This window comes from Macaca thibetana, chromosome 9, assembly GCF_024542745.1.
Source record: "Macaca thibetana thibetana isolate TM-01 chromosome 9, ASM2454274v1, whole genome shotgun sequence".
Taxonomy (NCBI): Eukaryota; Metazoa; Chordata; class Mammalia; order Primates; family Cercopithecidae; genus Macaca; species Macaca thibetana.
In genome coordinates, this window is record NC_065586.1 from 118,015,664 (window position 1) to 118,042,727 (window position 27,064).

At 43.1% G+C, this 27,064-nt stretch overlaps 2 protein-coding genes and 2 long non-coding RNA genes across 4 annotated transcripts in view; 2 read left to right on the forward strand and 2 right to left on the reverse strand.

Annotated features, from left to right (window-relative positions):
- The window catches only part of ATE1 (arginyltransferase 1), a 186,943-nt gene extending 186,797 nt beyond the window's left edge, over positions 1-146 (reverse strand). The window contains exon 1 of the mRNA XM_050804581.1: positions 1-146. Coding sequence (XP_050660538.1) covers positions 1-85 — 85 coding nt within the window. The 5' untranslated portion in view covers positions 86-146.
- LOC126962902 (uncharacterized) lies at positions 87-19,547 on the forward strand. Its single transcript, XR_007728853.1, has 2 exons — positions 87-288; positions 17,921-19,547. It is a non-coding gene; the product is annotated as an uncharacterized LOC126962902 (long non-coding RNA).
- Positions 12,029-15,021, forward strand: LOC126962907 (uncharacterized). Its single transcript, XR_007728860.1, has 2 exons — positions 12,029-12,779; positions 13,494-15,021. It is a non-coding gene; the product is annotated as an uncharacterized LOC126962907 (long non-coding RNA).
- The window catches only part of NSMCE4A (NSE4 homolog A, SMC5-SMC6 complex component), an 18,676-nt gene continuing 11,151 nt past the window's right edge, over positions 19,540-27,064 (reverse strand). The window contains exons 6-11 of the mRNA XM_050804584.1: positions 25,646-25,736; positions 23,837-23,931; positions 22,769-22,817; positions 21,920-22,014; positions 21,743-21,829; positions 19,540-19,708 (exon numbers count right to left, since the gene is read on the reverse strand). Of these exons, the coding sequence (XP_050660541.1) occupies positions 21,755-21,829; positions 21,920-22,014; positions 22,769-22,817; positions 23,837-23,931; positions 25,646-25,736 (405 nt within the window). The 3' untranslated portion in view covers positions 19,540-19,708; positions 21,743-21,754. The remainder of the gene's footprint in view (positions 19,709-21,742; positions 21,830-21,919; positions 22,015-22,768; positions 22,818-23,836; positions 23,932-25,645; positions 25,737-27,064) is intronic.

Consider the following 27,064-nt stretch of genomic DNA (forward strand, 5'->3'; position numbering starts at 1 on the left):
CGCAGGACGCTTTGCCCTCCTTGGAGTCGCAGTAGCCGCAGTGGTAGCCGGCTCTGAGGCCCTTGTATTCCACCACCGACGCCATGGCCGCCGCGAGGGTCCGCTTGGGCCGACCACGCCTCTCGGCGCCCGGGGCCGACCTCCGCGAAGCGCGGGGGCCCGCGGCGGGAGGGGTGGAGAGCGAGGCCTGGCGCGGGGACTCGAGGGCGGGGATCGTGGTCGTGCCCCCAAGCCCTGCGTTTGGGCCAGTGCTTCCCACAGCTATGCGCTATCAGCCCCATTTCACAGGTAAGGAAACTGAGGACAGGAGGTTGTGATTATCCCAAAGTCATTTCCAGCGGGTCCGGATTGAAAGTTACCCTCTCAGGCCGCCCCTGGCCACCATAAGGAAACTGAGGACCGGAGGTTGTGATTATCCCAAAGTGATTTCCGGCGGGTCCGGATTGAAAGTTGCCCTCTCAGGCCGCCCCTGGCCACCGTGTAGGTGACTTGCTGGAACTGCTTCCAGACCAGCTGGCACGCACTCCAGTGCCCATGAATACAAGAACACAAGCAGGTATTCCGTGAATGGCAAGGGTTCCCAAATTAAAGAACACTTAACGGCTTTTTAAAGGAAACAACTATCAAAGCTAGTTGCTGTCTGGTGCCACTAAGTCCAGTGCGACATAAAACTTTTGATAAGAGATGCTGGAAATACAGATTTTTTTTTTTTTTACTCTACAGGCCAAACAAAACAATTTTATAGGCTGAATCCAGCCCATGGGCCTGCATTTTGCAACCACTATTTTAAGGAAGATTTCTTAAGGAATGACAGTCTAGGGCAAAATATAAAAATGAGTTCCAGCAAGGTAATATGCCTTATCTTTCCCTCTGTGTGCACAGATAATTTAAGCCCGTCTGTCCTCATAGTTTTCCCGGTCAACAATAAAGCTGATTATGCAATATTTTTTTAAAGTGGTATGTTTTAAAAAGTGAAATCATGAAACCCAGAGAAATAGAAATAAACTGTTGAGGTGAGTTTCGACATTCTTGACCCGAAGGGCCTGTGTTGGATATGTACCTAGCTGGAGGAGGTTTCTTGGTGGCCTGGTGACTTGTTAATACTGCCAAGCATCACTTGTGCCTCCCTCAATCGGATGGTACCTAAGGAGTGGCCATGTAATATCCAGCAGTTTCTCAGGGGTTCCTCTAACTTCTTAGACTTGAAAGCTGCATGCTATGTCTCAGTATTCATGTTCTTAAGTCAAGCTTCATCCATTTTGTTCTTTATGGCAGATTTGACTATTCCCAGCCCTTTCCCAGACCAGCTCTCATTTTGAACAAAAGAAAGCCTGTGAAATGCATCAGAAAGAGAGCAGAATATGCTCTGGACAGAAGGTGGACCGGGAGGCTTTTTGGTCTTAATATTCCTGTCCCACTTCACTTCCGTCCCTTTAAAGCCTCAACCTTATGCTAAGTCCTACACTAACCTCTGCCAGGGCACTTCAAGACATGCCAGCCTTGAAAAATAATGAGAATGTCCAAAGTCCTAGGCATATGTGTTGTTTTTCTTTTTCTTTCTTTTTTTTTTTTTTTTTTTTTTTTTGAGACAGAGTCTGACTCTTGCCCAGACCGGAGTGCAGTGGCATGATCTTGCTTGGCTCACTGCAACCTCTGCCTCTTGGGTTCAAGCAGTTCTCATGACTCAGCCTCCCGAGCAACCGGGATTACAGGCGTGAACCACCACACCCAGTTAATTTTTTATTTTTAGTAGAGATGGGGTTTCACCATGTTGGCCAGGCTGGTCTCAAACTCCTGACCTCAGGTGATCCTCCCGTCTCACCCTCCCAAAGTGCTGGGATTACAGTCATGAGCCACCGCGCCTGGCTTCTCTTTTCTTTTTGAGGCAGTCTCACTGTCACCCAGGCTAGAGTGTGGTGCCACAAGCAAAGCTTACTTCAGTCTCAACCTCCTAGGCTCAAGTGATCATCCCACCTCAGCCTACTGAGTAGCTGAGATAACAAGTGCACACCACCATGCCTGGCTAGTTTTTGCATTTTTAATAGAGACGGGGTTTCATCATGTTGCCCAGGCAAGTCTCAAACTCCTGAGCATGGGAGCTCAGCCTGCTTTGGCCGTCCAAAGTGCTGGAATTACAGGCGTGAGCCACCGTGCCACTGTGCCCAGCCAGCATATGTGTTAACTCCTTTAATCCTTGTAGCAATTTCACAAGAAATGTAGATCAGAGAGGCTAATTAACTACCCAAGGTTAAACAACTAGTAACGGACATTTGGAGTGAGAAAAGGTAATAAAGATAAAAGAAATTGAAATGGAAAAGAGATAAACAAATACTAGATTTGGAGCTGTGTGAGTTCCTAAATGTCTGCTTTGCTGAAGGTCAGAGGCAACTTTTTTGTCTTCCATGAAAAAAAAAAAAATTAGCTTCATGTAGTTTCCCCCTTTTGGGGGAAAACGGAGGACACCATTAGAATGTCGTGAGATGCTAGCAATAGACAGTTGTCTGCTTTTCATATTCTTACTTGACAGAATAAAATGGTGACGGAAAAATTTTTCAGTTCCATTAACTTTTTTTTTTTTTGAGATGGACTTTCACTCTCATCACCCAGGGTGGAGTGCAGTGGCAACCTCCGCCTCCCAAATTTGAGCAATTCTCTTGTCTCAGCCTCCTGGGTAGCTTGGATTACAGGCGCATGCCCCACCACGCCCAGCTGATTTTTGTATTTTTAGTAGAGAGGGTTTCACTGTGTTGGCCAGGCTGGTCTCAAACTCCTGACCTCATGATACCCCCACCTCGGCCTCCCAGTCCTGTTGGGATTACAGGCGTGAGCCACTGCGCCCGGCCCCCATTAACATTTTTTATGTTCTCAGATGTAATATTGAGTCTACAAAGCACAAGTGTGAGGCTCGGCACTAGGCCCTGGTGATGTGAAGGATCTTTGCATGGTGAGGACAGGCTTAGATCATGTTTCTTAAACATAATAAAGTAAAACACATTCTCCTTTCCTTCTAAAGGTTTGTAAGTAGGTGGGACCTAAGTTAAGGCAGAGAAAAAAGGGTAAAATAACGATAATCTGAGGACAGAGAGGAGGGACACTTCAGGAAGCAGGATTGGGTTGTATGAGCAAAGGCAGGGAGGTGAACGGGAGCAGCAGGGTGCCTCAGGTGCCAGCAGAGTCCAGGAGGTGCTTTTCTCTGCAGGCCACTCACTGTCAGGAGCCCTAGATTGATCTCCTTTCCTCAACTGTCTGGACCTGGCCATCCAGTGTAATAGATACTAGCCACATGTGGCTGTTGAGCACCTAAAATGTAGCTAGTGTGACTGGGGAACTAAATTTTTTTGTTTTATTTAAATAAATTTGAATTTTATTTATTTATTTTTTGAGACAGAGTTTCACTCTTGTTGCCCAGGCTGCAGTGCAATAGTGCAATCTGGGCTCCAGGGTTCAAGTGATTCTTCTGCCTCAGCTTCCCAAGTAGCTGGGATTACAGGCATGTGCCACCACACCCAGCTAATTTTGTATTTTTGGTAGAGATGGGCTTTCTCCATGTTGGTCAGGCTGGTCTCAAACTCCTGACCTCAGGTGATCTGCCTGCCTCAGCCTCCCAAAGTGCTGGGATTACAGGCGTGAGCTACCGCGCCAAGCCCTAATTAATTTGAATTTTAAAACTACAACAGTACAGAATACACCAAGCAGGCATAAATGCCAAAAAGTCTACACAGGTGTATCATATACAAGCCAGCAGAAATCAAAGACACAAAATCTTGAAAGAAACCAGAGGAAAAAAAAGACCTTTCCTATAGAGGAGCAACAATAAGAATTACATCACACCTCTCTTCAGAAACCATGGAAGCCAGGAGAGAGGAGAGTGAAGTATTTAAAAAATATTGAAAGAACAAAAAACAGCCTAGAATTCTATATCCAGAGAAATTATCCTTAAAAAGTGAAAGGGAAGACTATCTCAGACAAAAATGGAGGGAATTTGTTGCCAGTAGACCTGCTTTCTAAGAAATGTTGAAGAAATTCTTCAGAGAGAAGGCAAATAGGCCAGGCGCAGTGGCTCACGCCTGTAATCCTAGCACTTTGGAAGGCTGAGGCAGGTGGATTACCTGAGCTCAGGACTTTGAGACCAGCCTGGCCAACATGATGAAACCCTGTCTCTACTAAAAATGCAAAAAATTAGCGGGGCATCGTGGTAGCACACACCTGTAATCCCAGCTACTTGGGAGGCTGAGGCAAGAATCACTTGAACCTGGGAGTTAGAGGTTGCAGTGAACAGAGATGGTGCCACTGCACTCCAGCCTGGGCAACAGAGTGAGACTGTCCCCAAAAAAAAGATGGCAAATAATGTGGCTCAGAAATTCAGATCTGCATAAAGAAAGGAAGAGCATTAGAGAAGGAATAAGTGGAGGTAAAAATGTTTTTAACCTTAATTGATCTAACAGCAGTTGACCACAAATAATAATAACAACTTGTATATGGGCCAGGCATGGTGGCTCACACCTGTAATCCCAGCACTTTGGGAGGCCGAGGCAGGCAGATCACCTGAGGCCAGGAGTTCGAGACAAGCCTGGCCAGAGTGGTGAAACCCCATCTCTACTAAAAATGCAAAAACTTAGCCGGGCGTGTGGTGGGCGCCTGTAATCCCAGCTGCTCGGGAGGCTGAGGCAGAATGGTGTGAACCCAGGAGGCGGAGCTTGCAGTGAGCTGAGATCGCGCCACTGCACTCCAGCCTGGGTGACAGAGCGAGACTCCGTCTCAAAAAAAAAAAAAAAAAAAAAAAAAAAAAAAAAAAATTTATATTGCAAACTCAAGGGCAACCATTTAAACTATGGAAATAAAAAGTTAAAAAATAAATGAAAATAAATTTTAAATTAAAAAGCAAAAACATTTGATAGACTAAATGAGGAGAAAAACTCAAATCATATTCAATGCTTAACTTAAAACCCGAAGAGGCAGGCCAGGCACAGTGGCTCACATCTGTAATCCTAGCACTTTAGGAAGCCGAGGCAGGCGGATCACCTTAGGTCAGGAGTTCAAGACCAGCTTGGCCAACATGGTGAAACCCCATCTCTTCTAAAAATGAAAAAATTTAGCCAGGCATGATAGCACACGTCTGTAATCCCAGCTACTTGGGAGGCTGAGGCATGAGAAATCACTTGAACCCAGGAGACAGAGGTTTCAGTGAACCGAGATCATGTCACTGCACTCCAGCCTGGGCAACGGAGTGAGACTCTGTCTCAAAAAAATAAAATTAAATAAAATAATAAAAAATAATAAAAAATAAAAGCTGAAAAAGAGTGGAAAGAGTGGAACAAAAAAAGAAAAAAAAAAAAAAAAGAACAAGAGCAGAAAAAAGAAAATAGTAACTGGGCCAGGCACGGTGGCTCAAGCCTGTAATATCAACACTTTGGGAAACTAATGTATGCCAGGTCTGTCCCGCAGACCCTGGCTGACCAACAGATGAAATGAGTACTCAGACACAGGCATGCAGTGTAAGAGCAGCTAGTGGACTGCCCGGCTCAAGTGGCCAGAGTGCAGCCCCGAGAAGCTGGAGCTGCTTGCTTTTATTCAGTGCAGGTACAATGCCAAAATCCTGAAGCAAACACAATCTGTGGGTAATTAACATTTATTGTTCCCCTTTCTGGGAACGTTGTGCCAATATTCAAAGGTCAGTTCCTGGACAACATCAAACACACAAGCCTGATCAAGATAACTTCCCCTTCTCTCCCTTGCACATACTCCTTGCCCTCTGCCTCAGGGTTAGAGAACAGCTGCCTTCAGCTTTCTCCCCGAAGCTATGCAGAGCCTTCTGGCCTTAAAGAAGACCTGCTCCTTTCCCTACCTTTCTCCCGCCACTCTGATCTGCAAAAGTGGGTGGATCACTTGAGGCCAGAAGTTCAAGACTAGCCTGGCTAACATGGTGAAACCTCTTCTCTACTAAAAATACAAAAATTAGCCGGGCATGGTGGTGCACACCTGTAATCCCAGCTACTTGGGAGGCTGAGGCAGGAGAATCGCTTGAACCCAGGAGGCGGAGGTTGCAGTGAGCCGAGATTGCACCACTGCACTCCAGCCTGGGCAACAGAATGAGCCTGTGTCTCAAAAAAAAAAAAAAAAAAAAAGTAACGTGGCAAATATTAATCCAACTATATCAATAATCACTTTAAATGTCAGTGATCTCAAGACACCATTTAAAAAACAGACTGTCAGCATGAATAAGCAAAACAAGACCCAGCTATATGTTGTGTACAAGAAAACCACCTTAAATTTAAAGACACATTTCGATTAAAAGTAGAAGGATGGGCCAGACATGGTGGCTTATGCCTATAATCTCAGCACTTTGGGAGGCCAAGGAGGAGGATTGCTTGAGGCCAGGGGTTCAAGACCCTGGCAATATAGCAAGACCCTGTCTCTACAAAAAAAAGGAATGTTTTTAGCTGGGCCTGGTGGTATGTGCCTGTAGTGCCAGCTACTTGGGAGGCTGACATGGGAGGACCACTTGAGCACAGGAGGTTTAGCTTGCTGTGAGCCATGATCACGCCTCTGACGGCCAGTGTGGCCAACAGAGACCCTGTTTCAAAATAAGTAAATAAATGAGGAAGGTTATACCATGCTAGCACTAATTAAAAGAAACATAGAATAGCGATATTAATTTCAGAAAAAAAGACTTCACAGCAAAGAAAATTAGAAATAAGGGCATTATATAAGATAAAGAGGTCTATTCTCTAAGAAGGCATAACAATCCTTTATGTGGGTACACCATCCAACAGAGTGGTAAACTACATCAGGCAAAAACTCGTAAAACTACAAGGAGAAATAGTTGAATCCACTATTATAGTAGGAGACTTCAACACCCCTCTGTCAGTAATTGATGCATCTACCAGGAAGAAAATCAGTAAAAACATAGTTGAATCAAATAACATCATCAATCAAGTAGATCTAGTTGACATCAGTAGAATTCTTCTGCTGAAAGTTTCTTCTCAAACTCACAACGTTCACCAAAGTAGACCACATTCTGGACCATAAAAAAATCAGCTCAACACGTTTTAAAGACTAGAAAACCTGCAGTGTCTGCTTTCAGACCACAATGATTGAATTGAACTAGAAATTAATAACATTAGCCGTGCACAGTGGTGTTTGCCTATAATTCCACCTACTTGGAAGAGTGAGGCAGAGAATCACTTGTGCCCAGCCTGGGCAACTTAGCAAGACCCTGTCTCAAAAAAGAAAAAAAAACGGTGGCTCAAGCCTGTAATCCCAGCACTTTGGGAGGCCGAGACGGGCGGATCACGAGGTCAGGAGATCAAGACCATCCTGGCTAACACAATGAAACCCCGTCTCCACTAAAAATACAAAAAAATTAGCCGGGCGTGGTGGCGGCGCCTGTAGTCCCAGCTACTCGGGAGGCTGAGGCAGGAGAATGGCATGAACCCGGGAGGCGGAGCTTGCAGTGAGCCGAGATCGCGCCACTGCACTCCAGCCTGGGCGACAGAGCGAGACTCCGCCTCAAAAAAAAAAAAAAAAGAGAAAAAAAAAAACGACAGCTGGAAAATTCCAACACACTTGGAGATTAAACAACACACTTATAAATAATGCTTGTGTGAAAGAATAAGTCTCAGGAGAGATTTTGAAATACATTGAACTAGGCTGGGCGTGGGGGCTCACGCCTATAATCCCCATATTTTGGGAGGCTAAGGTGGTCAGATGACCTAAGGTCAGGAGTTCAAGACCAGCCTGGCCAACATGATGAAACCCCGTCTCTACTAAAAATACAAAAATTAGCCAGGCATGATGGCAGCCACCTGTAATCCCAGCTACTTGGGAGGCTGAGGCAAAAGAATCTCTTGAACCTGGGAGGCGGAGGTTGCAGTGAGCGGAGATCACGCCATTGTACTCCAGCCTGGGGTACAAGAGCGAGACTTCATCACAAAAAAAGAAAAAAGAAAAAGAAAAAAAGAAATATATTGAACTAAATGAAAATGAAACCACAACTTAAAATTTGTGGGATTTAGCAAAAGCAGCGTTTAGAGGGAAATTTATAGCAGTGAATGCATTCTTTAAAAAGGAGATCTAAAATCAAGATTCTACCTTTGAAGACTAGAAAACGACCAAATCCCAAATAAGCAGAAAAAAATAATGATAATTGGAGTAGAAATCAAAGAAATTAAATAGGGGAAATTGGTACAGAAAATCAGTGAACCCAAAAGCTGGTTCTGTGAAATAAAATTGATTAACCTCTAGTAAGGTTAAGGAAAGAGAAAAGACTAGTTACCAGTATCAGAAGTGAAAGAGGGACCATCACTACTGATCCATGGACCTTTATTTTCTATTATCCATGAATAATAAAGGGGGATATAATTAAAACTCTGTGCCCACAAATATGACCACCTAGAGAAAATTGATGGATTCCTTAAAAGAATCTGCCAAAACTCACCAAAGAAGAAAAAGATCATCTGAATAGGTCTATATCTATTAAAGACATTTAATAAATAATTAATGACTGAAAACAGAATCACCAAGCACAGATGGGTTCACTAGTAGATTCTACTTAACATTTGTGGAAGAAATTATACCAGTTTTCTATAGTCTCTTCCAGAAAGTAGAAGCAAAGGGGATACTCTCTGACTCATTCTGTGAGGCCAACATTATTCTAATTCCAAAAGCAAATCTGACAATGTATAGGAAGAATTATACACCACCACCAAGTAGGATTTACTCCAGGTATGCAAGACTGGTTCGATATTAGAAAAGCAATTAATGCAGCCCATCACCTCAAATCAGAAAGAAAGTCATATGATCATATCAATAGATATGGAAATAGCATTTGACAAAATTCAATACCCATTCATGATAAATATTCAGCAAACTAAAATTCAGGAGAACTGCCTCAACTTAAGAATATCTACTAAAGTCTTAACAGCTAACATCATACTTAATGGTAAGAAACTAGGTGGTTTCTCCTGAAAAATGATCTTACATCTCCTGATCTGAATCAGGAACAAGGCAAGGATGTCCTCTCTCACCATTTCTATTCAATGTCTTGCAGAAGTCCTAGCGAATGTACTAAGACTAGAAAAGGAAACAAAGGTATATAGATTAGGAAGGAACTAAACTGTCTTTGTTTACAGATTATATGATTGTCTATATGGAAAATCCCAAAGAAACACAAAAAAAGCTTCCTGGAACTAATGGCCAATTAGAGCAAGGTAGCAGGATACAGCCTTGTTAATATCCACGCACCACCATGCCCAGCTAATTTTTGTATTTATTAGTAGAGATGGGGTTTCACCATATTGCCCAGGCTGGTCTCGAACTCCTGACCTCGTGATCCACCTGCCTCAGCCTCCCAAAGTGCTGGGATTACAGGCATGAGCCACCATGCCCGGCCAGCTTCCTATCTTTAATGACCAGTTATGAACATAAAATGTGACTAAAAATATATTAAGGTGTGTTAAAGCTAAAACCTCCACAGCATTAGTATTTAGCTGAGTGACACCCCAGCTAAGTGATGATGAGGCCACATGACTGAGTCGACTGCCCACTCATCCAGCCTTCTCCAACTACTGTGAGTATGCATACAGGATCCTTTCCAAGGGTTTACACTGATTCCATTTGCATGGAGAATACTCAATATATTTGCCGAAGAAAAGCAAATCAGATGCTCTCATTGCCTTTTACGTTTTCTCTGCACTGAGATGGGATGCCTGTGTCTGTTGAAACACAGCCCCTTTTAGCTTCTCTCTCTGACCATTTAGCCCAGCTTACACTGAGCAAAGCCCATTCCCTGTCAACCATACTATGTCTTCACATAATGCCTCACAGTAGTGTCAGTCTATGATAGTGATGACACACAGAAAAGCTTCTGACTGCTTCTGGTTGTCTTAGAAATCAGCTCAAGGCATCCTGAAGGATCAACAGTAGGTAACTGAAAGTCTGAAAGGGTCAGAAACTTTAATGTCTGGAAAACAGTGCTTTGCAGAATAGAGAATGAGTGATTAGAACATGGGAGAGCAGACACAGAGTTGGAGAGAGAGGAGCAAAGATGTATGTAAAGCTGGCAATTGATAGGGCAGTGGTGGAAGCCAAAGGTGTCAGAGCAGCATGAGGCAGTGACTCAAGGTGCTATGAGGAAGTGGAACAGGGGACTAGCGAAAGATCAACAAACAGAATATGAATCTTTGGTGACAGACTCAGAATGGTTGAGGCTGAGTGCAGAGGAACAGTAGGTATTATTTTCCTGCTATTTTGGGCAAGAGAATATTCAGCTCTCTGGGAATGAGTGTAGCCCAAGGATGAAAATGATGAGCTCTGGAGTCATGTAGGCACATATCTTGACTCTGAAACTACTCCTGGGGCCTTTGACAAGTCATGAAACCTCTAATAGCCTCGGTCCCTTTGCTAAGATTAGGGGATAATAAAGACCTATCTCACAAGATTGTTTGGAAGGCTAAGTAAAATAATCAATTTACATTCATAGTGTAATGCCTAGTGTATAGTAAACTCAATAAATGTTGCTATGGAAACAATATAAGAAGCTCTTAGAAAAGAAAAATATAAAACTGTATTATGAGTCTGTCTTTTTAAGAAATTAGCTTTATTAATACTTACCAGACAAACAGTCTTTTGTTTTTTTTCTAGTTCTATCTTACAAAATCTTTCCCTTATTGGCCGGGCGCGGTGGCTCAAGCCTGTAATCCCAGCACTTTGGGAGGCTGAGACGGGTGGATCACGAGGTCAGGAGATCGAGACCATCCTGGCTAACACGGTGAAACCCCATCTCTACTAAAAAAAATACAAAACACTAGCCGGGCGAGGTGGCGGGCGCCTGTAGTCCCAGCTACTCGGGAGGCTGAGGCAGGAGAATGGCGTAAACCCGGGAGGCGGAGCTTGCAGTGAGCTAAGATCCGGCCACTGCACTCCAGCCTGGGCGACAGAGCGAGACTCCATCTCAAAAAAAAACAAAAACAAAAAAATTTTCCCTTATTTTGCTAAGAGAAGCCAAAGAAAACAAAATATTTATAACCCAGGTTGTTAAACATAGAACCTATTTGCTAACTAATCAGATTAAGAAGAGGTCTCCAGGATGCTTAAACAGGACTGTGCTCTATCCTAAGTAACACATTTCTCAGCTATATTTTTCTGCATTAAATTTTTTAAAATTTTGTCATCCAGTTTTATTACCAGTTTAAAATGTAAACCTTTGACAAGAATCATGAAAGATGTTAGATAGCTGTTGTTGGAAATTAATGACAGCTTATAAATTATATTGCTTACTAATAACTTTGCACATAACTGCACTTAAAATGTACATACCAACTTTTGCTTGTTTTCTTGTACTTACCAACTTTGAAAACTTTTCTCATCAAAGCTAAGTTCTTTGTCCTAGCAATAATATACAAAAACAGTAGTTTGTGATATTTGAAATAGCAATATGGTCTTCCCTGTCCAGTGTTAAAATAAAGGTACTTCTGACAGTTTTAACCTCAAACAAAATATGGCTCTTTGTTTATTCTTTTATCAGAGTGCATTCCTTCCTTCCTTCAGGCAAAGACAGAAGTTAAACATACCATAGAGTCCTGCCTGTTGGCAGAGAGAAATGCCTTCTGCTATATATGGAAATGGTATCCCAAATCAACTCCCTAATATAATTCATACTACAGCATGTTTCCTGAAACCTTTCTCCAAATCCTAGTATAATTTATCTTTTTGATCTTCTAGATTGGCCTGGGCTAAAAATACTCAAGGCCCTCAGATTGCAGTAGGTTCCTATTCCCCACTAGTAAAGAAGATTAAAGTGAGGAAATACATTTACCTTGAAGTTTGGAGCCAATCATCATCATCATCATAAAAAACTTATCCCTGAGGTAGAAAGGGCCCAAGTGTTTGGAGAGAAAGTGCCCTCTGCCTGTTTAGTTCAGCATTTGGTTCAGTGAGCACCAGTGGTGCTGGCTGGACAGCACTGAACAGAGAATAGCCACCCCCTGCACCCTCAAAGGGGTGCTTAGTCTAGTGAGGAGCATTGATATTAGACAAACAGCATAAATTGCCATAAATGTCATGGGAGGATGAGGTTTTCTCTGAGTTTGTGGAAGGTCTGAGGGAGTGACTTTTAAGCTGAAATCAAAAAGTGGTCTACATAAGACCCTAGGAGTCCCAGCTACTCAGGAAGCTAAAGCAGGGGAATCGCTTGAACCTGGGAGGCAGAGGTTGCAGTGAGCCGAGATGGCACCACTGCACTCCAGCCTGGTGACAGAGCAAAACTCTATCTCAAAACAACAACAACAAAAACACTGATGACCTAGACAAGAGCAGTCAGTGAAGTAGTCGGGGGAGAGGGGTGGCGGATGAAAACCCAGCAAAAGTGGATGGAGGAGAAAAGGTGAGGTGAGAAAATGGAGAGGAATCACAGGTAACTCCTCAAATTATCTTGTGAAGAGGAGTAAAAAAGGCAGGTAAAAACCGGAGGTTTCTACATATACTGAAGCCTCTTTTTCTGTGGAAGGGAGTGATCCAGCAGCAGGGAGATTTTGAGGAAAGGGAATCTGATAATTGCAAAATTGAGTCTCGAAGCTCAACAAGCACAGGTGGAAGGCTTGGCATTGGAAAGGCGTAGGGGCAGTGTTTCCTCTGTAAAGGCAGGAAGGCAGAGTTGGGACAGAGGCAATGTGGTGGTTCTGGCAGCAGGGAGGGAGGAACTCCTGAGGGACTGCTTCTGATTCCTCAGGGAAGGCTAAGGCAAAGTCCTCAGGTAGGAGGGAACACTGCGGGAGGAGAGGGTAGAAGGTATGAAGAGGAAGACATGAAACAAGGTTAACTATCCCTAACTGGGCTGGGCGCGGTGGCTCACACCTGCAATCCCAGCACTTTGGGAGGCTGAGGTGGGCGGATCACTTGAGGTCAGGAGTTCGAGACCATCCTGGCCAACATAGTGAAACCTTGTCTCTACTAAAAATTACAAAAATTAGCTGGGCATGGTGGCACATATCTGTAGTCCCAGCTACTCAGGAGGCTGAGGCAGGAGAATCGCTTGAACCCAGGAGGCGAAGGTGCAGTGAGCCGAGATCATACCACTGCAAGACTCCATCTAAGAAAAAAAAGTGTCCCTAACTGGGACATGGTGTAGGAGTTTGAGATCTGTACCATGGAAATAGAATAAAGGACATCCAACTTAAAATGTTCTAATACTTCCCCTTCATAAGGGTTTAGGTGGTGTCCATTCTTTTTTTTTTTTGGAGACATAGTCTTGCTCTGTCACCCAGGCCAGAATGCAGTGGTGTGATCTTGGCTCACTGCAACCTCCACCTCTCAGGTTCAAGCTATTCTCCTGCCTCAGCTTCCCAAGCAGCTGGGACTAAAGGTGTGCACCACCATGCCTGGCTAATTTTTGTATTTTTAGTAGAGACAGGGTTTCACCATATTGGCCAGGCTGGTCTCAAACTCCTGACCTCAGGATCCACCCGCCTTGGCCTCCCAAAGTGCTGGGATTACAGGCGTGAGCCACCACGCCCGGTCTAGGTGGTGTCCATTCTTCAGAAGTGAGGAAACTGTTAGTCCACAAGTTTCAGCAGGAGAATGAAACACTTCATAAACTTAAGGCCTTGTCTTTTGACTTCCTGTTTGCTAAAGCAGAGGCATACTACTATCAATAGTATCAAGAAATGACAATGGGAGAAGCATGGAAATACAATATGGTTCCAAAATGGGAAACTAAAATAGAGGAAGAGGAAAAGAGACCACAAAGTAAGAAAACAGAAGATGCTAAAAAATGGGACTCTCTAGTGCCTGAGAGGAAACTGAGTCACATAAAGAAAAACACATAACAGGCTGAATGAGCCAGAGGCCTCAGGGACCACAAATACTGACTGTTCCCTCAAAGAATTCCCAGTGAAATACTTTCCCCTAAAATACTAACACTGGAAAAGGATGGAAAGCATGAAACTATCCAGAAAACACACAAAACTGAAACCAATAAGCACAAGGAGACATGGACAAAGGAACAGATGAAAGGACATCAAGACCGAATGATCTAAGGGAGAACTCACAGAGCAAAGATATGCTCAGAAGTGCTCCAGCCCCATTCTATCTTTCCTAAAATCTCAAGTGGAAAAAGAGAATGTGAAAGTTTGAATGCATCACAGCTTATCCAATTTTGCAACCTTACCAGAAATCACTTAGAAAAGTGATGATTCTGATGGAGAAATCAAAAAAAGAGGGTAAAATTCAGAAACCGCTCTGAAGGGAGCTCTTGAGTACGCCACCATTTTTGAGAAGTCAACTAGAAAAAAATAAGGTTTAAATTATTTTGTATTTTTTAGACTAGCATACTTTTATAGTCATTAATGCAATAAAATCATATACTCCCTGGTTTTCTTTAAGTGCATCAAACTGGCAAAAATAAAAAGTAAAGCCACAAGCACAGTAATTCCAAGTGTTTCAGCTGGCTGTGTAACAACTCTAAAACTTAGTGACTTAAAGCAACCACCACTTTATCTCACAATTCTATGTCAGGAAATCTGACAGAGCTCAACTGCCTCTGTCCCATGAGGCACCACCAGAGCTGCCTGGGGATATTCAGGTGATGACTGGGCTCATCTGGAGGGTCCAAGATGGCTTCTCTACATGCCCTTGTCAGGGAAGGCTAGAAAGCTGGGCCTCCCTGGCCCTTCTCTCATTTGCAGCTCTCCATGTAGTCTCAGTGCCACGCAGTAGTTGGACTTATTATTCAGTGACTCACGACTCTACGACTGTGTATTCCAAGAGGCCTGTTGGAAGCTAGAAGGCTTCTTATGACTTAGCCTCCCAAGTCCCAGAACATCGCTTCTGTATTCTACTGGTCACATAAGTCACCAAGACCAGCTTAAATCCAAGGAGAGGGAAAACAGACTCCTATCAAAAAACTTTGGGCTGGGCGCACCTATAATTCCAGCACTTTGAGAGGCTGAGGCAAGCGTTATCACTTAAGGTCAGGAGTTCAAGACCAGCCTGGCCAACAAGGTAAAACCCCATCTCTACTAAAAATACAAAAAAATTAGACGGGCGTGGTGGCTTGCGCCTGTAATCCCAGCTACTCGGGAATCCAAGGCAGGACAATCGGTTGAACACAGGAGGCAGAGGTTACAGTGAGCTGAGATCTGGCCACTGCACTTCACCCTGGGGGACAGAGCAAGGCTCTGTCTAACAAAAAAAAAAAAAAAAAGAAAAAAAAAGGTAGCCATTTTTAAATCTCCGCCTCCGACTCTGAAAAGTCTTATCTCACACACCTTCATCCTTCGCTGTGCTTGTCATCATTCTTTTAACACTACTAATCCCAACACTTTTCTAGAAATCCAGAAACCTACAATTTCACAGCCTCTGAGTTGATCTTGACCAAAGAGGCATGGCTCCCTCTCTGTAGGAGTAAATATAGCAGAGGGTGTACAAGCCTGTTAGAATTATGCAGAAACAGTGTCTTATGCTCTCCAATCCACCTAAAATTTAACGAGATGCCATATTCCTAAGCCTAAGCCCTAACTCTATCAGGGAGCAATGACTCTAGCATGTAGCCCCTCTGTACTTCAAGGGGTTTACAACTCATCAACTCATGTGGGGAAGAAAACACTGAAGAAAAAAAATAGCACGTCTGGTTATGCAGTATAAAGTGTTTCATTGAAAATATGGACTAGAGTAGGGCAGCAATTTATGGGGAACTGAGAATGGACCTTGGATGATAACTGCTTAGGCAGCATAGACAGGAGGAAGGCATGGCCACAGTTCCATCCTGATTTCTACCACTGTCAGCACAGAAATAAGGCTCCTCCCCAGCCCTTGGGGACATCCATGGAAAAGATGTGTGAATACATGAGATGAGCACAGACAGGACAACTGATGTAAGAACACGGTGCTATTAACAAAACCCTGGAGGAAAAGAAAGGCTTTGGGAAGGTGATGAGTTTTATTTATTTTTTTTGAGACGGATTCTGGCTCTGTCACTCAGGCTGGAGTGCAGTGGCCCAATCTCAGCTCACTGCAAGGTCCGCCTCCCGGGTTCACGCCATTCTCCTGCCTCAACCTCCTGAGTAGCTGGGACTACAGGCACCCGCCACCATGCCAGGCTAATTTTTTGTATTTTTAGTAGGGAGGGGGTTTCACCATGTTAGCCAGGATGGTCTCCATCTCCTGACTTCGTTATCTGCCCGCCTCAGCCTCCCAAAGTGCTGAGATCACAGGCGTAAACCACTGCGCCTGGCTGAGTTTTTTTTTTTTTTTTGGAGACGGAGTCTCGCTCTGTCGCCCAGGCTGGAGTGCAGTGGCCGGATCTCAGCTCACTGCAAGCTCCGCCTCCCGGGTCTACGCCATTCTCCTGCCTCAGCCTCCCGAGTAGCTGGGACTACAGGCGCCCGCCACCTCGCCCGGCTAGTTTTTTTGTATTTTTTAGTAGAGACGGGGTTTCACTGTGTTAGCCAGGATGGTCTCGATCTCCTGACCTCGTGATCCTCCCGTCTCGGCCTCCCAAAGTGCTGGGATTACAGGCTTGAGCCACCGCGCCCGGCCTGAGTTTTATTTTTAAAAGATAACATGGCCGGGTGTGTTGGCTCACGCCTATAATCCGCGCACTTTGGGAGGCCGAAGCAGGTGGATCACCTGAGGTCAGGAGTTTGAGACCAGCCTGGCCAATATGGTGAAACCCTGTCTCTACTAAAAATACAAAAATTAGCCAGGAGTGGTGGCAGGCGCCTGTAATCCCAGCTACTCAGGAGGCTGAGGCAGGAAAACCCCTTGAACCTGGGAGGCAGAGGTTGCAGTAAGCCAAGATCACGCCATTGCACTCCAGCCTAGGAGACAAGAGCGAAACTCCATCTCAAAAAACAAAATATAACTTTTTTTTTTTCAGTTCAGAAATTTAAAGAAAAAGTAGCTCATCATAACCACTGTTGATTATTTTATTTTTTTGAAATGGAGTCTATGTTGCCCAGGCTGGTGTGCAGTGGCCTAATCTCAGCTCAGTGCAACCTCCACCTCCTGGGTTCAAGCAATTCTCCTGCCTCAGCCTCCTAAGTAGCTGGGATTACAGGTGCCCACCACCATGCCCGGCTAATTTTGTATTTTTTAATAGAGAAAGGATTTCACCATGTGGGCCAGGCTGGTCTTGAACCCCTGACCTCAAGTGATCCACCCACCACCCAACTATTGAATTGTAACTATTGAATTTTCTAAACTGTACTTTTTACTTTTTAAAGTTATCAACAGTGGCCAGCGCAGTGGCTCACACCTGTAATCCAGCACTTTGGGAGGCCGAGGCAGGTGGATCACAAGGTCAGGAGATCAAGACCATCCTGGCTAACACTGTCTCTACTAACAATACAAAAAAATTAGCCAGGCGTGGTGGCGGGTGCCTGTAGTCCCAGCCGCTTGGGAGGCTGAGGCAGGAGAATGGCGTGAACATGGGAGACAGAGCTTGCAAGGAGCCGAGACTGGGCCACTGCACTCCAGCCTGGGTGACAGAGTGAGACTCTGTCTCCAAAAAAAAAAAGAAAGAAAATTCAATAGTTACAGAAAGGTACAAAATGAAAAGCAACATAGCCTTAGTTTACAAAATGTAACCACTTTTAAGTTTCTCAAATTAGGAAAGTTTGAAACAAGTAGAAACCAGAAAAATGAAAGATGAAGGGGGCAACTTTAGACAAGAACTTGGAAATCATTCCATTTATGTGCAATGTCTAGAACAGGCAGATTTACAGAGAGTATGTTAGTGGTTGCTTAGGGGTAAGAGGTCAGGATAGGAGGTGAGGTAGAGTGGGTTCAGGGTCAGGGGAACAAAAATGTTCAAAAATTAGATTGTGGTAATGGTTGCTAAGCCCTATTAATAGATAAAAATGATTTATACAATTTACATGGAAATTGTAGGCATGTGAATTTTTTTTTTTTTTTTTTTTTTAAGACAGAGTTTCGCTCTTGTTGCCCAGGCTGGAACGCAATGGCACAATCTCAGTTCACCACAACCCCCGCCTCCCCAGTTCAAGCGATTCTCCTGCCTCAGCCTCCCGAGTCACTGGGATTACAGGCATGCACCACCACGCCCAGCTAATTTTGTATTTTTAGAGATGGACTGGTCTTGAACTCCCAACTTCAGGTGATCCGCCTGCCTCGGCCTCCCAAGGTGCTGAGATTACAGGCGTGAGCCACCGCACCCAGTGCAAATTATATTTCAATAAAGTTGTTTAACAAAAAAATAAATGCTAGAGTTGAGTCCTGACGAAGCACGCCTGGCAATGTAGGCAAAGAACCTGAGCATGCAAGGTTTTGAATATCACTAAAGAGTTCAGATTTTTTTCAATCTTCAAGGCAGTGGGAAATCTGAGTAATATATGACAAGTGGTTCTGAAGAAGCAGAAGAGACCTGAAGGACAGGAAGTAGGCGATAACAGATTGGAGTTTGTGGTAGTAACCTGGGCAAACTGAGAGAAGAGACCAGATGGGGATTAGTGACTGGTTAAGGTAAGGGCTTGGAGGGTGGGGGCAATCTTAGCTTTCATCTGAGAAAATAGTTGTAAAAGCGCCAGTATAGGTCTCATAGGGAGAAGATTTGAAGGGCTGTTTTGTACATATCTAAAATAACCCGCATGCTGTCCAGTGAGCAATTGATTGCATGTATCTGTAACATTTTCAAGAAGTTTAGGCATCAAAGTTTTCAGACTGTTCATGGTGTAAATGTCAGCATAAATGATGACAGTGACTATGAAAGGGGAACCAGGGAAAGCAACAGACATCAAGGATACACAGTTTCAAGGCATAGATCTCCAAGTGTCAAATGCACACCCATGTATCCACTGGAGTTAACAATTTGGAAAGGAATTAGGAAATCTGGCATAAAACAGACTTGATTAGCGGGGAAGGAGGTGCCACACTGCCACGGACTGACGTGAGGGGAGACAAGTGACTCTCATTAAAAAGGTGATAGGATAGCAGCTTGAAGAGGGTCATGGTAATGTTTTTTAAATGAGAGATGAGCTTAGGTGAAGGGAAGACTCCAGATACAGGTCAAGGGGATGACTGAGACAGCAGACTCCCCTAGGAGGCAGGAAGCGCTGGAGCCCAGAGTCTTCCACAGAAAAGACGCCTCTACCCCTGATGCCGGAGGGAAGCAGTGAGAAAACATGAAATAGCAAAGTGGGCACTGGGAGAAGAAACTGACTAGACTTCAAAGCACAGCCGAGATGAGAAGCATGGAGTAGCATGCTGGTAAGATGGAACCAGGGCTGGTGTTGCTGGGGAAAGTAGTCCAGCCTGGCTTGCCAGAGGATTTAATAGTTTCTTGTGTGTAAATCAGAGGCTGAATCATAGGAAATTGCTTGTATTTGACTGTATTTTACCTATAAAAACAACAGTTTCATATGATACAACCTATTTGTTGACTAGCTAGCTTTGTGGCAAAAAAGAACTAAAAAGAATCATAATGGTCCACAGGGCATTAATAACCTAAGTAAAACTTTCACTGGGAGAGGATTAGACAAAGGAGACACTCTCCAATAATTAGAAAATAAAGAGCAACTACAATTATTTGTGAATATGGTGGTGAGTTTCCTTTAATCAAAGACAACCATGACAAATTTATTAACTATCAAAAGCTACATTTTACTAAAAACAATCTGCCTTTAAAAATGTTGAATCATACAATATATACAATACATGCCGCTTTCCATTTTGGACATCGCTATCCATTTGAGTCCTAAAAAGGGGAAGAATAGCTGGTTAACAGTTTATAAATGATAAACCAAAAGTTCATATAATATACATAAATGAAATCTAACAATTAGCCCTCTTCAGTGAGTAGGGCCCAGGGTAATCCATATTATATATCTTATATTTATTCCCTTCTTTTTTTCTTTTTTTTGAGATGGAGTCTTGCTCTGTTGCCCAGGCTAGAGTGCAGTGGCGTGATCTCAGCTCACTGCAAGCTCCGCCTCCCGGGTTCACCCCATTTTCCCGCCTCAGCCTCCTGAGTAGCTGGGACTACAGGCGCCCGCCACCACGCTCGGCTAATTTTTTTGTATTTTTAGTAAAGCCTGGGTTTCACCGTGTTAGCCAGGATGGTCTCAATCTCCTGACCTCATGATCCGCCCGCCCTGGCCTCCCAAAGTACTGGGATTACAGGCGTGAGCCACCACACCCGGTCTATTCCCGTCTTTCATTTAAAATATTTTTACAACTTGGAACAAAAGTATTTCAATTAATTGAAGCACATATTAAGTGTTTACATTAAGTACAAAAAAGCTTATTTTAATGCTCAAAATCACAAAATTTGAGCTGGAAAAAAAATCCTTAGCAATGATCTAGCTTGAAATTTTTATACATGTATTTATAGATTAAAAAAAAATGAAGTTGAAGCCAGGCATGGTGGCTCACGTCTGTAATCCCAGCACTTTGGGAAACCGAGGCGGGCAGATCACGAGGTCAGGAGTTTGAGACCAGCCTGACCAACATGGTGAAACCCCATCTGTACTAAAAATACAAAATTTAGCCGGGCATGGCGGTAGGTGCCTATATCCCAGCTACTCGGGAGGCTGAGGCAGGAGAATTGCTTGAACCCGGGAGGCAGAGGTTGCAGAGAGCTGAGATCGTGCCACTGCACTCTAGCCTGGGTGACAGAGCAAGACTCTGTCTCAAAAAAAAAAAAAAAAAAAAAAAAAAAGAAGTTGAGTGAGATTAAGTGATTTGCCCAAGGTTTTAAAGTAAGGGACAAAAATAAATAAAGTAAGGGGCATAGCCAATGGAATCTAGGTCTTCCCACCTACAACTGTGTGCACTACAAAATGCCAGATCATTATTAAGATTTCTTTCTAGAAATGTTACCCTTGATAAAAATGAAGAATTCTTTCATAGCCTAATACAAACTTTAGAAACGCCAATTTACCAACATTATTCTAAGGTAATTGTATCCTAATCCTCCTTTTCTGCTTTGTACTTATAAAATAAGCAAATCTAATGGTACAGTGACCAACAACATGGATGGAAGGATTCAATATTTCACTTATCTAATTTACCAGTTTGTTGGGGGGAAAAGAAGCAGCTGGGTACAGTGGTTCATACCTATAATCTCAGCAGTTTGGGAGGCTGAGATGGGAGCATCCCTTGAGCCCAGGAGTTTGAGACCAGCCTGGGCAACATAGTGAGACCCCTTCCCTATATTTTATTAAAAACAAAAACAAAACCCACCAAACCAAGAACAATCCTGCACTGTTTCTTTCAGCTGCAAATCTTTTTTTTTTTTTTTGAGACGGAGTCTTGCTCTGTCTCCTAGACTGGAGCGCAGTGGCGTGATCTCGGCCACTGCAACCTCCGCCTCCCAGGTTCAAGCGATTCTCCTGCCTCAGCCTCCCAAGTAGCTGGGATTACAGGCGTGCACCACCACGCCCAGCTAATTTTTGTATTTTTAGTAGAGATGGGGTTTCACCATGTTGGTCAGGCTGGTCTCGAACTCTTGACCTCGTGATCCGCCTGCCTCAGCCTCCCAAAGTGCTGGGATTACAGGCATGAGCCACGGTGCCCAGCCTCAGCTGCAAATCTTAACAGCACAAATTTAATCAATCCAGAGAAGGGAACGTAGAACCACTATGCCTTTCTCACCTGTTACACAGTTCTAAGAATAGGGCACTACAGGGAGGCAAAAATCCAAATTTCACTGGAATGGGGAAAAAGGATACTTTGGATTGCCAAATAAACTGTTAATAAAACTGTGTAGCCATCCCATTGAAAACATTACCTTCAGCTAGCATCAAGCACTCAGCTTCTGCTGCCTCTGACTTGGAGTAATCACAGGCTCTGAAATCTCAAAGGTCTTCACAATCTCCTGGCAGACAATAATGAACATTTAGGCATTGGGTTTACAGAAAGTGAAGTCAGAGTCAGAACTATGCAGGGGCAACAGGCAGAGCTTTACCTCCCAGTCACGGTAACTCAAAGCTATAATTCCTTGATTCCTAACTTGTGTGTTATGTTCAAATCCCTCATTTTCTTCATTAATACTAACAGGCTCTGTTTGAAAGACAAATTTTTCAAATTTATCAAAGGTTATTAAATCGGAACAGGTAATCTAAACGGAAACTGATGTATAATAGCAATGAAACCTGTATTGAAAAGATACTTATAATATTACACACTTTTTAGGATTTCATGCATTATGGAGCTGCTGCAGTATTATTATGGTAGTCAGTCATCCCATCTGTTTCCATTTAAAAAAACATGTAGTAGAGTAACACATTCGAGACATTTGAAAATCTGCATATCTATGTGTCAACCACAGAGCTAAGCCCTAGTGAGTCCAATAGGACACTGAGAACATCGAAAGTAGCAAGTAAGTGCGATGGAAATATTCTCTCCACAGGATACCTTAGGAGGACATGAGTAATGGAGAGTGTGAAATTATTCAGGTAAGAATGAAAGATTCATAGAACCTCAAGGAGAAAAGAAGGTGCTGGCATCTGACAAAACGTGATTAGAAAGAGGGATACTACAAAAATGACTGCAGTCATTTCTAAATTAAGATCTGAGGGAAATTATATCATTTCTTTGTTAATATTTACAGCAGATATTGAATCAATGATATAGATGAATCCATCAAATTTTAGACGCTGGCCATGTTTTCAGTGTCTTCAGGTAGTTGAGCAAGATACAATATTGTAAATGTTAATCTACATTGAAAATTCATTTACATTTAGTAAAATACTTAAATTCTACTAACAAATATATTTTCTCTAAAACTAATTTTTCCAAACATAGTATCATTTACCTATTATTGGCAGTCGGTCTTGGTCAAGTCTTATTCTTGCAAAACCATCCTAAAACGAAAACATGATTTTAGGAGAAGACAAACATTTAAGACTCAAACCTATAACCACTAGATGAAAAAAATTACTCAGAAAATTCAGTATCTCAGAAAATCAAATTATACCATAGCAATAATGTGATGATATAGATAAGACTTCCCTAATATCTTTTGTTTACACAGGGTATCTTTTGGGTTTCTAATCAGCTCTTTCACCCAGACACAGCCTCCATCCTGAGAATCTCTTAAGTGAAACTCATCTTGTCTCTTTAACTGATTTATGTATATTTTGGAATACTCCACATTTTATTCTGCATAATTCTGTCACTGGAACCACTGGCAAAATATGCCTTTTTTATTATTTCTGAGAAAATACTTTGGTTGACATAAGCTTTTCTCTAAGGTTAAAATCAAATTCATCTTACATGTGGGAATGCAACCTGAAGTAAGATTAAAGACAGTCTAAAGTAAATTTCCATGGTACATTTCTGAGTAGAGTTTTAAAACCGATTTGAAATAATTTCAGACTTAAAGGGCTATAAAACTACTATAAACACATGCCATATATCCTTTATCCATATTCATCAGTCATTAAAGTGTTAGTTACCACGTTTACTTTATCACTCTACATACTATTATTTATGAATGAAGTGAGAATGATAGGCGGTCTGCTTCTTTTCCCTAATCTTTCAGTGTGTATTTCTTGAGAACAAGGATATTCTCTTATACAACATGACAACTATCAAATTCAGGAAATTTAACATTTATACCATACTGTTACCTAATCTACAGTTCCATATTCAAATTTTTCCAATTCTTTCTCTACATAATGTCTAAAACATAAAAGCAAGCACATAAAATTTTAGCTAGCTTCTTCTACCTAATATGCCAATTAACGTTTTGCTACAATGCGTCTGAAACATATACTGGCTAGTGTATACAGATACCTTTGCCAGCTCCCTTCTACAGCTTTTCTTATGTATCCTTGTAAAAGCATATAAAAGCAATTAGAAAAATAATCTTTAATCTTACCCGTATAATGAAGGAAACATGAAAGATGTTTTCCACTGTACGGGGGAAAGAATGAGGATCAACCACAAAGTCAAAGAAGGACATTGGGGTATCAGCTATAGACAAAAAGAGAAAAAAGATTTGATTTTTGTTTATCGTTAATATCAGTATACTCTAGCATTAGCCAGAGACAAAGAAAGGGTGTGCACTCATCCTGCTGCAGGAGTGCAAATCAATCCAACCCTTCTGGAGGCCAATCTGGCATCTCTACTAAAAACATGTATGCTCACTGACCTGGAAACCACCTCTAAGAAGCTGTCCTACAGCAACATGAGTGCAAGAACACAAAATTACATGCTAAGATTTTTTACTTCAGCAATTTATACAAGAGTAAAATGCTATAAAGAACTTATTCATCCAGCTGGGCATGGCGCTCACGCCTGTAATCCCAGTGCTTTGGGAGGCCGATGCTGGCAGATCACCTGAGGTCAGGAGTTCAAGACCAGCTTGGCCAACATGGCGAAACCCTGTCTCTAACTAAAAATACTGAAAAAAATTAGCCAGACGTGACGTGCACCTGTAATCCCAGCTACTCGGGAGGCTGAGGCAGGAGAACTGCTTGAACCTGGGAGGTGGAGGTTGCAGTGAGCTGAGATGGTGCCACTGCACTCCAGCCTGGGTGACAGAGTGAGACTCTGTCTCAAAAAAAAAAAAAAAAAAAAAAAAAAGGGAACTTGGCCAGGCACAGTGGCTCACACCTGTAATCCCAGCACTATGGGAGGCCAAGGCGGGTAGATCACAAGGTCAGGAGATCGAGACCATCCTGGCTAACACGGTGAAACCCAGGCTCTACTAAAAATACAAAAAAATTAGCCATGCATGGTGGCGGGCCCCTGTAGTCCCAGCTACTTGGGAGGCTGAGGCAGGAGAATTGTATGAACCCGGGAGGCGGAGGTTGCAGTGAGCTGAGATTGCGCCACTGCACTCCAGCCCGGGCGGCAGAGCGAGAGACTTCTTCTAAAAAAAAAAAAAACCATTATGGAGGGTCTGTTAAATACATTTACAGCACAGCCATATAATGGGAATCGGTGAACAAAATAATGGAGATCTATATGAAATAATATGGAAGAATGTCCACTGGAAAAGTCGCATAGCAGAAGAATGTGCATATAATGATTAGCTTGGAAAAAAAGAAAAAAAACAAACTTTTTTTGAGACAGAGTTTCATTCTTGTTGCCCAGGCTAGAGTGCAATGGCACGATCTCAGCTCATGCAACCTCCACCTCCCGGGTTCAAGCGATTCTCCTGCCTCACTCTCCCGAGTAGCTAGGATTACAGGCACACACCACCACACTGGGCTAATTTTGTATTTTTTAGAGAGACAGGGTTTCTCCATGTTGGTCAGGCAGGTATCGAACTCCCGACCTCAGGTGATCCGCCTGCCTCAGCCTCCCGAAGTGCTGGGATTACAGGCATGAGCCACCATGCCCGGCCAAAACAAACTATTTAGGTAGGTGTGTATAAAACTGATAAAATAATCTGAAAATATACACATTACATTTTATAATGAGGGGAGGTGGAACGGGTACTTTTGACATTTCTCACTTGAATGCATATTTCATTTTGTAACAAAAAAATCTTTTAAAGATAAAAATGAAAAAGTTAACTTCAAACTTTTCACATGAAATTTCTAAAGGGGAGAAGAATCCTCATTAAATGAATATGCATTTATTCAAACATTACATACAGCTGAAACTGCCTTTAAAATACAAGTAACCTCACTGAACAGATAAATACAAATTGCTCCACTTTGAATGGTGTTACACTTACGATCTTCTTGAAAATATGTCTGCAACAATCCCAAGATTCTTTCTACTTCTTTCTCTGTTGCTTCTTGATGAGATTCTTCCATTCTTCTTAACTGAAAAAAGTCATTATCAAGCTGACAGACCTACTTACTGGCCTATTAACAACCTTTTCTTCACTCTTGCATACTCAAACCTTTTTTTTTTTTGAGACAGGGTCTTGCTTTGCCACCCAGGTTAGAGTGCAGTTGCATGATCTTGGCTCACTGTAACCTCAGACTCCTGTGCTCAAGGGATCCTACCACCTCAGCTTCTTGAGTAGCTGGGACTAGAAGCGTGCGCCACCACATCTGGTTACTTTTTTTTTTTTTTTTTTAACTCATGCTACCTTGTCTAGGACACCGTGCTAATTAAAAAAAATTTTTTTTAGATATGAGGTCTTGTTATGTTGCTCAGGGTGGTCTCAAACTTATGACCTCAAGTGATCCTCCTGCCTCAGCCTCCCGAAGCACCTAGGTAACAGGCACGAGCCACTGTGCCCAGCCTAAATGTCGTCTGTTGGGGATTACTAGCAGTTTATATCCCCATCTTAAAATGTATGGTTTAGGCAGGGCACAGTGGCTCATACCTGTAATCTCAGCACTGAGGGAGGCTGAGGTGGATGGATCACAAGGTCAGGAGTTCGAGACCAGCCTGGCCAATACGGTGAAACCCCATCTCTACTAAAAAATACAAAAATTAACCAGGCATGGTGGTGCATGCCTATAATCCCAGCTACTTGGGAGGCTGAGGCAGGAGAATCGCTGGAACCCGGGAGGCAGAGGTTGCAGCGAGATGAGATTGTGCCACTGCACTCCAGCTTGGGTGACAGAGCAAGACTCTGTCTCAAAAAGAAAAAAAACATACATATGGTTTAAAAAAATACAGATTTTCTAGTTTCAGTAACTTTTTTTTTTGAGATGGAGTGTTGCTCTGTGGCCCAGGCTGGTGTGCAATGGCGCCATCTTGGCTCACTGCAACCTCTACCTCCCAGGTTCAAGTGATTCTCCTGCCTTAGCCTCCCGAGTAGCTGGGATTATAGGCACCTGCCACCACATCCGGCTCATCTTTTGTATTTTTTAGTAGAAACGGGGTTTCACCATGTTGGCCAGGCTGGTCTTGAACTCCTGACCTCAGGTGATCCACCCGACTTGGCCTCCCAGTGTTGGGATTACAGGGGTGAGCCACCGCACCCGGCCAACCTTTTTTTTGTTTTGTTTTGTTTTTCGTTTTGAGACAGACTCTCGCTCTGTTGCCCAGGCTGGAGTGCAGTGGCGCGATCTCGGCTCACTGCAACTTCTGCCTCCTGGGTTCAAGTGATTCTCCTGCCTCAGCCTCCCAAGTAGCTGGGACTACAGGCGCCCACCACCACGCCTGGCTAATTTCTGTATTTTTAGTACAGATG